The sequence below is a fragment of the Leptodactylus fuscus genome, chromosome 9, assembly GCF_031893055.1.
Source record: "Leptodactylus fuscus isolate aLepFus1 chromosome 9, aLepFus1.hap2, whole genome shotgun sequence".
Classification (NCBI taxonomy): domain Eukaryota; kingdom Metazoa; phylum Chordata; class Amphibia; order Anura; family Leptodactylidae; genus Leptodactylus; species Leptodactylus fuscus.
The window spans coordinates 23,268,787-23,281,298 of NC_134273.1; the positions used below are offsets into that span (position 1 = coordinate 23,268,787).

Here is a 12,512-nt window from a genome sequence, read left to right on the forward strand (position 1 = left end):
GGAAGCTGCAATATCAATACTGATGCCCAGTGGTGTAACTAGGAATGGAGGGGCCCCGTGGTGAACTTTTGACATGGCCCCCCCCCCCCCCGACCGACATTGACGGCGAAGACCTTGACTGACCCCCTCCTACGCATTCCTGCGCGCTCTATTATGCCCCATAGTGGCCCTTGCACACAGTATTACACCCCATAGTGGCCCCTGCACACAGTATTTGATGCCAGTGCTTATGGGCCTCCTGAGGCTCTTGGGCCCGGCTGCAACTGCTCCCTCTGCAACACCTCAAGTTACACCCCTGTTTGCATCATGTAACTCCCCAACAACATGCCGGCAAACAGACCCACTACTAATATAAAAATTCTTGCCCCAGTTTTCATGTAGAAGACCTCTACTACCCCCGAAACATACAAATTGGTATAATAATAATTCCAATAAAACTAACCACTAAAGCACCAGAGACCTCCAGGGAACCCACCTTAGATATTGACTTATACCAATGTATATCAATACGACAGCTAACACCACCAGAACCAACCACTCTAGACCCGTAAGAGTAAGATAGAAATACTATTACCAAACTCCAAAGTAACCCATCTAAAATGGTGCAAATTTATCTAGATAGTTGGAAAAGTCCATACAATTTGGGTATTTTGTTGCCTGCATTGTCATCACCAATATACTTGAAAACCCCTCTAAAAATCCTGTGTTTGACCCTGGGTCTATGAAAGCTAAAAGACTGCGGGGAAGTCATGAGAAGTTTGATTTCCCTGCGGTTTCTCTGATTTATTATCATTACTCTGTTCAGGCAAGCAGTGATTCCAATAACAGAAGTATATTAGAAAACTTCTGTATATAGTCCATCGACCTAATATACCGGTGTGCTTTCATCTCTGGCTCGCTACCGCTTAGCCTATGTTTTACAACACACAATTTCAGCACAATATATACTTGGTTTTTCATGAACACAGAAATAAAGCAGTTTTATGGGGAATGTATATACATATGTTACGGGAGATGTTTGATCTGCACCCCAGTTTGCATGACCCCCTCAATAAGCAGGACATGGAAGGGGGGGGCTCAGGTTGTTGGCAGCCCCGGCTGTGGTTGCAGAGTTGCACTATATCTGCAATGCTCCATTGAACATAAAGTATACCAGCATAATGAATGAAAGTCGGGAGTCCCCACTGTTTAGACTGGCTACATTACATGTGACATAGCTATGTATATTGATCGTCTCATAACACTAAATGGGGCTCATACACATGCCATAACAAGAGCGCTGTACTGTGACTATCTCCGGTGCTCCCATGGAAGTGAATAGGAGCCTCGACCACCATCAGTCCTGCCCATGTCCAGTCTGGCTACGCTCAGGAGTGAGGGAGAGTTCCTGCTGACATTACTTCATGGGACAATCCCTTTAACTTACCTTAAATTTCAAGATGCCAAATTTTTAGGAAGCAAATTCAATGCAATTAAGGATGAGCAACTCAATTCATAACAAGCCATACTTAATGCAAATTTAAGGTTCAGCCTAATCCGTAATTTTTTTGGTTTCCACTCCTGAACCACTATTATACTATACAGTCTCTTAGCACTAAGGGGTATAAGATGTAGAGCTCCTCAGTTACTTGTTGTAACTTTTTTCTGAAGACTTAATAAAAGTTAAATTTTATATTGGACGTCTCCTGGATCCTTCCCTGGTCTTGAGCAGAATTTTTACGTGGAATGTAAGATGCAGAGGTCCAGTCTAAAACATAACAAGCAGTCATACTCACCTCTCTTGGGCTTCATCAAGGGATCCGCTGTAGGTCCCCATCCTCTTCGGGCCTCTTCCAGCCTCCTGAATGATGTCAAGTTCAATTACAGTCTCCGGGACAGCAGCCATCATACAGGAGGCCAGAATAGGCCCAAATGGGATAGGGGCCTGCACCAAAAGTCATAAAGAAGCCCAGGAGAGGCAAGTAAGACTGTTTGCTATGTTTCCGTACCTCCTGTTTCTCCGCTTATTATTCTTTGCAGTCCGAAGGGACCTCAGAGTATAATAATAGCAACTGCCAGGCAAACCCCATGAATGTTAACAATCTGAAGTTCACGGGATTCGTCCAACACTAAATGCAATATTGATTTGTAACTTATTAGCAAAACCCTCAATAGACCGCAACCCACATGTAGCATGTATATCTTAACACAGAGCATTGCCAAATCATGTTTTTAGTTAAAGCTGGTTATCTCATGCCACACATATCTGGAGTCACAGGGTAAGGAAAGACACATATGTATTTTTTTGTGGAATGCAATGGAAATCTAATAGCATCTCTATATCCCACTGATATTCTGCACCCCCCATATCATGTTATTGGATAAGTTTCAATGTCTACCAATCTGTTTACTGAAAAGTGAACATGAGACACTGCAAGAATGACCGGTGATCTGTTACCACTTACAAAGCTGAAGATAATGCCTAGAGCAGGGGTAGGCAATAGAGATGAGCGAACAGTAAAATGTTCGATATTCGTTTCGAGTAGCCCCTCAATATCCGACTACTCGAATCGAATCTCGAATACTATTATAGTCTATGGGGGGAAAATGCTCGTTTCAGGGGTAGGCAACATTCGATCAAATTACACTTACCAAGTCCACGAGTGAGGGTCGGGCTGGATCCTCCGAGAAGTCTTCTCCGTGCAGTGTCCCCGCGGCATCTTCCGGTTCTGAATTCACTCTGTCAGGCATCGGGCCTGGGCAGAGCCGACTGCGCATGTCCGCACTACAAGCACTACAAGCGCACATGCGCAGTCGGCTCTGCCCAGGCCCGATGCCTGGCAGAGTGAATGAAGAGTCGGAAGACGCCGCAGGGAAGCTGCACGGAGAAGACTTCTAAAGGTAGGAGAAGAACCAGCGTTGATTGGCTGACTGTATAGCATTCGGCCAATCAATGCTGGTTCTGCATCGAACTTTTCCATTCGAATAGCGAGTGGTACTCGATCGAGTATGAGTATTTAGAATACCATAGTATTCGATCGAATACCTACTCGATTGAATACTACTCACTCATCTCTAGTAGGCAACCTTCGGCACTCCAGCTGTTGTAAAACTACGACTCCCAGCATGCATACTTGCTCTATTTTTGGAATTCCCAAGGAAGTGAATGGAGCATGTTGCGAGTTGTAGTTTCACAGCATTTGGAGTGACGAAGTTTGCTGACCCCTGGCCTAGTGTCTTGTGATCTGGTCTATGTATAAAGCTCTAAAGAAGGAAAAAATTACCTGTGTGGGGTTATAGAGGGGAATCACTCCAGTCGGCTGGTTTATCTGACTTCCAGGGACGTTTGGAAAAGTGCCCTAAAACCCAAAAGAGTAAGTTATATCATAGAAGAACTTCAGTAACTTAACCCTACAGTCCCCAGTTTGGTACTTTACCATGGTCTCCCGCTGACCCTGGATCTCTGATGATACTGAACTGCTACTGATCTTCTGCAGATCTTCCGCTTCTTTAATTCCTGCCATAGAGTATCATACAAAGGATCTGTGACTCGGCTTTGATACGAGGGCATCCCTGCTTTCTAGAGATGGTAGTTTGTGAACACTGTGTCATTATTTCATTCCCAGTGGGATTAAGGAGTTTCAGGGAGTCAAATCAAACACTTCACAAGTCGACATCAAACCAGGAAATCTCGGTGCGCTGCCAGAATCCCTCTTTAATCAGCCTGTGCCATATAATGAATATATTCTCCCAGGATCCAGGTAAAATCCACAAGTGATTCATTATAGAAGCTAATGACGGGTAATGTTATACAAGTGGTGCATTTGTGGTCCGCCTTCTAATTCCCTTTTTACAGGTTGATAAATATCCTTTCCTACTTTGCTTCTGCATTTTGCTAAGTGTAGACTTTGGTTTGTGGTCAATCAATAATTAAAAAGCCTGTAGTCTGTTTTTATGTGTATATCCATTGATAGATTGCCCGAGCAATACACTGGGGCGGCAGGATCAATGTACAGAAAAGGGCAAGCGGGCGTTTATTTTACTGTGTTGATCCATTTTCTGTCCTCTTCGCCGTGATAAACATAAATTGCTCGCCAACATTTATGCCCGCTGACACAAGGTGTTTTTTTTTATTTTTTTATTTTTTTTTTTCCCAGAAAAACCACCTTATCGTATTGTGCACGGCTTATAAATTATCCAAAGTATCTCCCTGACTGCATTAAAATGAGGAGGATATCGAATACAGAGCAAGACGCATTGGTGCAACATTATAACTAATAGATATTATACCCTGTTATACAATAAATTATGTTCAGGGTGAACCCATTAGTATATACTGTATGTAACTAAGGGAAAATAAAAGCCCCTTTACGTATGTTATTACTGTGTCTGGTTATTATTGGAAATTAAAAATTCACTTGTCGGGTGATTTCTGGTGCTCGGAGATCGGGATATCATTAGAGATGATTCATTTCACCAATATCTTAAGTGGTATTATTATAGTCTAAGGACTCTTCAGACCCCATAGTATAATAATTGGAAGTCTAGGGGGGTGCAAAAAAATAATAAACAGTCATATTGACCCCAATTGACCTCTCAACTCCCTTGCTGCATCAATGTTCTCTCCAAGCCTCGAGAGCGAAGTGCACGACCCTTGGGAACCCAATGGTCATGTAGTTCACGCCAACATCTTAACACTTGCAAACCCCCAAAATCCAAGGTTTTTGGAAAGTTTGTAACAAACCCAATTTGTTACCAATCAGATCATCAGATCACTCTCCCAGCCTTGAGGGTGAAGTGAGCGGCCCCTGGGGACCCAATGGTCATGTACTTCACACCAGCAGTTGTTACCAATCGGATCACTCATACTATGTCACGTATGGGCATTGTATCTGGCATTGTCATAATGATGATGCCTCTGATAGGGAAAAAAATCTAAATAATAACAATTTTTTAAATGTTTTTGTAAATCATATAGGAATCTGTTGAGGACATTGGAAACAATAGCCATACCTGTGTGAAATGAGTGACTGGTGGCTGCTGGTGGCTGGTAAGCAGGTGGAGGCGGCTGCTGGAAATTGTCATATTCTACTGGAGCCTAAGGACATATTAAGGATCAAGTTTAGCATCTACGAGAATGACATCACATCTCTGTACTACACTTAGGAGAACTTCAAGACGTATACTACGAAATGTCCATGTTTGGCTGGTCCTCATATAATTTTTTTGTCTGTATTGAAAGCCTATGTTTTTTAATATAAGAGGATCCAATTTATCATAAAAACCTTTGGTCCTTAAGTGAATAGTAGTAAACCTTTGGGTTATTCTTATCTTGGCAAATCACAGTTGAGAAGCAAATAATGACACCTTCCCACCCCACTAAACTGCATGGCTAAAACCTCTGGTAAGAGCCAAGCCACGCTGCCCTACTCTGTTCCCATAACTCCCATTGGAGCTACACTACTTCCATAGCTCCCTTTCTTCTCTATGGGAGTTACAGGAACAACATAGAGAGAAACCTATACAGTTGTTCCCATATGTCCCACCCTAGGGGCTGGACTTGGCAGTAGTTTCCATCTCAGCAGTGATTTCTGGAGATAGGAATCCGATAAAGAGGTATTCCCACCCAACGGACATGCCATAACTGCCTGATAGGAGCAGGTCCCATCTCAGAGTGCACCTACGTCGAGCAGTTACATAACTCCTATAGAAATGAATGTTCAATGAATGTCCAATTATTCTCTTCCTGGATGTGGAGGAGGGGCAAGACTCCATACTGCCCCCATTGTCAACATAGATATTGATCCTAGATGTTGCCGAAATCCTGTAGATATACCAGAAATGTCTATGATAGAAACAGCTTTATTGACACCATATTTAATGGCATTATTACCTTAGATGAAGATTTTGGTGGAATTTGTGTATCTCTTGGTGGGACTGTAGTTTCTTTCGCTGGCTTGGAACGGAACCAACTAAACCATCCAAAGGAGGATCCCTGTATGAGAGGAACAGGGGAATTGTGAGTAGATGAGGGCACAAAATCCAATCTTATTAGTCTCAGAACAACATGACATTTGTCATTTATTCAGTCCTATCTCTCATGGCCAAAGCCAACGACCTGGTCGTGGGGGATACGATTTTATACCCCCTAATCCACCAGAACAGTGACCTTGTCACTATACTAATCTTATATTCCTTCATTATCTATAATAAAAAGTTGACATAGGTGATGCTGCCCTCCCAGACATACTGGAGAACCTGGATTGACTGATGTCCCAATGGCCATGTCTAGCATCTGACTCCAGGTCTGGTGCATGCGCAGTAAAGCAAGGTGTACCAGTTTACAAACACATGGCTGATTTTTGGGGCAGATAACTCCCCAAAATGAGCATCAGGTTCCATCCCATTGGTCATCTCAGCCATCCAATGCATCTACAGTCCTATGAAAAAGTTTGGGCACCCCTATTAATTTTAATAATTTTTAGTTCTAAATATTTTGGTGTTTGCAGCAGCCATGTCAGTTTGATATATCTAATAACTGATGGACACAGTAATATTTCAGGATTGAAATGAGGTTTATTGTACTAACAGAAAATGTGCAATATGCATTAAACCAAAATTTGACCGGTGCAAAAGTATGGGCACCTCAACAGAAAAGTGACATTAATATTTAGTAGATCCTCCTTTTGCAGAGATAACAGCCTCTAGTCGCTTCCTGTAGCTTTTAATCAGTTCCTGGATCCTGGATGAAGGTATTTTGGACCATTCCTCTTTACAAAACAATTCAAGTTCAGTTAAGTTTGATGGTCACCGAGAATGGGCAGCCCGCTCTCAAATGATCTGAAAACAAAGATTGTTCAACATAGTTGTTCATGGGCAGAATACAAAAAGTTGTCTCAGAGATTTAACCTGTCAGTTTCCACTGTGAGGAACATAGTAAGGAAATGGAAGACCACAGGGACAGTTCTTGTTAAGCCCAGAAGTGGCAGGCCAAGAAAAATATCAGAAAGGCAGAGAAGAAGAATGGTGAGAACAGTCAAGGACAATCCACAGACCACCTCCAAAGAGCTGCAGCATCATCTTGCTGCAGATGGTGTCACTATGCATCGGTCAACAATACAGCGCACTTTGCACAAGGAGAAGCTGTATGGGAGATTAATGAGAAAGAAGCTGTTTCTGCAACCACGCCACAAACAGAGCCCCCTTAGGTATGTAAAAGCACATTTGGACAAGCCTGTGGACTGTTGAAACAAAGACTGAGTTGTTTGGTCATACAAAAAGGCGTTATGCATGGTGTCCAAAAAAAAACAGCATTCCAAGAAAAACACTTGCTACCCACTGTAAAATTTGGTGGAGGTTCCATCATGCTTTGGGGCTGTGTGGCCAATGCCGGCACCGGGAATCTTGTTAAAGTTGAGGGTCGCATGGATTCCACTCAGTATCAGCAGATTCTTGAGAATAATGTTCAAGAATCAGTGACGAAGTTGAAGTTACGCCGGGGATAGATATTTCAGCAAGACAATGATCCAAAACACTGCTCCAAATCAACTCAGGCATTCATGCAGAGGAACAATTACAATGTTCTGGAATGGCCATCCCAGTCCCCAGACCTGAATATCATTGAACATCTGTGGGATGATTTGAAGCGGGCTGTCCATGCTCGGCGACCATCTAACTTAACTGAACTTGAATTGTTTTGTAAAGAGGAATGGTCCAAAATACCTTCATCCAGGATCCAGGAACTGATTAAAAGCTACAGGAAGCGACTAGAGGCTGTTATCTTTGCAAAAGGAGGATCTACTAAATATTAATGTCACTTTTCTGTTGAGGTGCCCATACTTTTGCACTGGTCAAATTTTGGTTTAATGCATATTGCACATTTTCTGTTAGTACAATAAACCTAATCTCAGTCCTGAAATATTACTGTGTCCATCAGTTATTAGATATATCAAACTGAAATGGCTGCTGCAAACACCAAAATATTTAGAACTAAAAATGATTAAGATTAATAGGGGTGCCCAAACTTTTTCATAGGACTGTATGACAGCAATAATAAGAAGGTAGTACACACAGGCTGTTATGTTGCTGCTCACTGAATATTTATCTAGTAGGTATATTATACCTGACACCATTTATGCAGGTGATAGGAGGCAGGGGGCCCATCTTGGCTCAGAGGCCCATCAGTGGATTTATCAGTTTACCTCTAGGCCAGTCTGAGTCTAGGTACAAGGTCCTTGGTTAAGGAAAAGTGTAGATATATTGCACTACATTGGCCACATTATGCATCTTAGTATCAACCATTGACTGAATTCTTTAATAAGCATTTTTCAGCAGAATGGGATCTAAAAGCTTGTTAGCTTATTATAGTCTCGTCTCCACTCCAATGGACTGCCGTCCTGTTAAGCTTTATATAAAGGCCGGGCTACTTGGGCAATTTCTAACTGCTCAATGTGATTAATCCTGTAACAGCGATCGCTCATTTCCTAACTATTATGTTAAGAACATGGGATTAGACGTGTAAAGTCTGATTGAATCACACCGGGTTTTCTCAGCTATTAATCATGTGAGAATTAATGACATGGTTGAAAACCGTCCAGTTGGCCCCAGTCTACGCGCCTGGCCTCACATACAGTATCATTATCTCTTTTAGCGGACGGGTTCTTTAAAATAGTCATACCATTGTTAAAGTAACACAACATAGTAGTGGCACATATACAGTATATATTGATATTTTTTATTAAATTTATACATGCAATTGACCATTAATGTATAGTCACTAGGGCCAACTCCATTTCCACAGTCTAGAGTCTTAGACCATACAGTTATCCCTCCAGGTCCTCACCCATGTATGCTCCGTTTGGCCAAACATGCATGTCTTCTCAATTGGAAGCTGTTGACAGAAACTTCTGGAGGGGTTATGCAATGAAAATTATTTATATATCCATAGAAAGGTGGATAGTTTATCGACCTTCACCAATCATGGAAAGGAGGGGGTACTTCCATTGGAAAAGTAGTCGTGAACACGGACATGCCCCCAGTTGTTTCAGTTCAACAGGCGCACTAGAGATAGACAAAGTACAGCACTTACCTCAAGGAGTCTCATTGGAATGAGACTCTACATCCACCAATACATTATCAATAGGAGTAAAACACCCTCTTACTATTAGGATCAGTGGGGTCCTCAGTGTTCGGACCTTCTATGCATAGAGGATAAAAAATATTTTGAGAGGTTCTCAATCAGGACAAGGGAATAAGACACTGTCAGAGACAGTGGCGTAACTAGGAATGGTGGGGCCTTGTGGCAACTTTTGACTGACTGAACAGACCCCAGACTATAATAATCAGAGACCCAGGGGAGGATACAAATATAAAAAAACACTGTTACTTACCTCACCCTGGCTCTGGCACACTCCTCGGTGATGTCGGCCATCTTCAGTGATGGACCAGACGTCATGTGAGCTGGGCTTGCGTCGCAACGCATAAGGATGCAGGCCCCGGTCCATGAGACGTCACCAATTGGGCCCGAAAGTCTTCCAGAGGCAGGTAAGTAAAAATGTTTTTTATAATCCCTCACCTCTCCTAGCTCTTTGATCATTATACTTGGGGTCTGAAAAGTCCCCCTCTCCGAGTATAATAATAATGTTTGTGGGGTTCGCAGGCCTGCAACCTAACTTACTGATCCCGGCTCCTGATCACAGAAGTAGAAGCGCCGGCGATCGTGAGCAGGAGCCAGGATCAGTAAGTAAATAGGGCCCGTTACCAGCTTTAGTTACTCCAGCAGGTAATGGACTACTGAAAGAAAAAAAATCCACAGCGGTAGTGGTTGCCGCCAGGCCCCCTAATGTCCCGGGCCCTGTGGCAGCCGCTACTGCTGCTACCCCGATAGTTACGCCCCTGGTCAGAGACACAAAGAGTTGTCCTTCTGTGGCCCAAAATGTATCATAAGGAAAAAAATCAGCATACCGACGTATTGTACAAATGAGATGTTTGTTTGGTCCTTCCAAAATCGTATTAATGTAATGTATATCTTCAACATCTACACGCAGTTATCTCCCTGAAAAACTGCAGAATGAGACACTAAAAAAATCAGAAATGCCATTTACCTTAAAAATGTATATTATAAGCTAACACCGAATATAACACAGATTTGATGGCGACAGATGGGCCTGTAATTGCTCTCTAAATGTTATATGTGATGGTTGGTACGACTCCGCGCTCTCTTTTACAACCAGTAACAATGAAATAATATAAAAGTACAGAGGCAAACCAAAGTTTAAGAAAGAAGCCGAGAACTTCAGCGCATGACGCCAGACACAGCGCCCCCCTCTGTTATGCCCATACTATCCTAGTGAGGTCTCAACAGGTCTTATTGTCTCCCTGTTATTGCGTGTACGGCCATAGACTTTGCTATTATAGGTCATGCATGGCTTCCTTTTGTTTCTTTTCCATTTGTTTAAAAAAAAACGAAGGAATCTGAGAACTTCTGTCTCCCGCCCATGACATCGACCCTCATCCTGTGCTGTGACAGGCAATATGCAATCTAAGGAAGAGTTGTAAATCACGTTAAGAAATCCAACAAAACAACTGCAATAAAAATACTGTACCCTGGAATTATAGGCTTTCCCTGAAAAATATAAAAAATCACCAAAAATACAGTAAGATGAGTTGAGTTGTCTTCAGTCGAGTCGAGTCGGATTTTGTCCAAAAATTCCAACGTTATTTGGTTGTACTTGTTTTGGTAAAAACAGGAGACGTCCAATATAACTGAATTTACAATACAAGGGACCCCTTGACTTTCTTTCCAAGGTTCCTCAATTGCAACTCTAATGGAATATGAAGGGACATGGGGTGTTTAGGTAGATTTCCTATTCAGTAGCCTACGATGGATTTTACTTTTTTTTTGTTCTACTTTTTAGAGAAAGTTTCCCACCAGATCCAGCGTATTAATCCAGCCCTGCAGATAGATAAGTTAGGCTTACCTGAATCAGCGCCTGTTTGGAGCAACAAGGGCACTTAAATTATCTCTTAGGATCAATGGCATCGCCCCCTCATGTCAATTATACCAAGGGCAAATGCTGATGTTTTTCCTATGGGTTTAAAGCCTTGCAGTTGACCATGGAGCAACCAGCCTGTTGTGATTCTAAAAGCACGGGCTGCACACAGGGGACACGATGATGTCCCCGTGTGCTGTCCGTGCATGGGCCATGCTTCTGCAGCTCCTTTCATTAAATGAATAGCAAAACAGAAAGGAGGGGCCGCAAAACAGGACAAAAATAGCACCTGTCCTATCTGACGTGGTCTGGACTGTCACTGAAAATCACCCGAATGGGTCGGTGCGCTCTCTGTGAAATACACAGCGCACTGACCCACAGTACGGTTGCCTGCAACTGGCCTAATAAATCTGCTGAGAAAAACGTTCTGCTACGTTTTCCATCTGCGTTTCACTATCTGGATCTTTAGCCAAAATCTTATAGCTTTTAGCAGTGATTCTAGAGATGGAATCTGTTTTTTGGGTAACAATAGAGATGAGCGAGTAGTATTCGATCGAGTAGGTATTCGATCGAATACTACTGTATTTGAAATACTCGTACTCGATCGAATACTACTCACTATTCGAATGGAAAAATTTGATGCAGAACCAGCGTTGATTGGCCAAATGCTATACAGTCGGCCAATCAACGCTGGTTCTTCTCCTACCTTTAGAAGTCTTTTCCACGCAGCTTCCCCGCGGCGTCTTCCGGCTCTGAATTCACTCTGCCAGGCATCGACCTGTGCAGAGCCAACTGTGCATGCCCACGCTACAAGAAAATGGCCGCTTTGACTGTAAGCGGCCATTTTCTTGTAGTGCGGGCATGCGCAGTCAGCTCTGCCCAGGCCCAATGCCTGGCAGAGTGAATTCAGAGCCGGAAGACGCCGCGGGGACGCTGCACGGAGAAGACTTCTCGGAGAATCCAGCCCGACCCTCACCCGTGGACTTGGTAAGTTCTATTTGATCGAATGTTGCCTACCCCTGAAACGAGCATTTTCCCCCCATAGACTATAATAGGGTTCGATATTCGATTCGAGTAGTCGAATATTGAGGGGCTACTCGAAACGAATATCGAATATCGAACATTTTACTGTTCGCTCATCTCTAGTTAACATACATGGCTGCGCACACAATCATAACTGACGTCCTGAATGCTCAAGCCATTTTACACTTTGGGTTTTTCTGCAGTGTGTGGATGGGATTTATTTAAGGGGTTATGTCACTATACACACAGGATAGAGGATAAGAATCAGATCACTGGGGGTGCAAGGCTGAGACTGCAAGTGATTTAGGAGAAGGAGGAGCAGAAATGCCCCCTGTGAATGATATGCCAGACTACAGATTCACTCACTTCTATGGGGTTTGCTGGTCCCAGTGAATAGAATGCAGGTCACAGAATTGCATTCACAAGGAGGAATCAGGGGAACCTTCAGATGCCCCAATGATCCTGACACTTATTCCAATGCCTTGTGGACAGAGGATAAGTGTGTGCAGTTGCACAACC

General features: G+C 43.0%; 1 protein-coding gene across 1 annotated transcript in view; it reads right to left on the minus strand.

Annotated features, from left to right (window-relative positions):
* SEC16B (SEC16 homolog B, endoplasmic reticulum export factor) overlaps positions 1 to 12,512 on the minus strand; it is a 144,123-nt gene that overhangs the window by 26,017 nt on the left and 105,594 nt on the right. The window contains exons 23-26 of the mRNA XM_075287463.1: positions 5,873 to 5,974; positions 4,993 to 5,077; positions 3,417 to 3,496; positions 3,264 to 3,338 (exon numbers count right to left, since the gene is read on the minus strand). Coding sequence (XP_075143564.1) covers positions 3,264 to 3,338; positions 3,417 to 3,496; positions 4,993 to 5,077; positions 5,873 to 5,974 — 342 coding nt within the window. The remainder of the gene's footprint in view (positions 1 to 3,263; positions 3,339 to 3,416; positions 3,497 to 4,992; positions 5,078 to 5,872; positions 5,975 to 12,512) is intronic.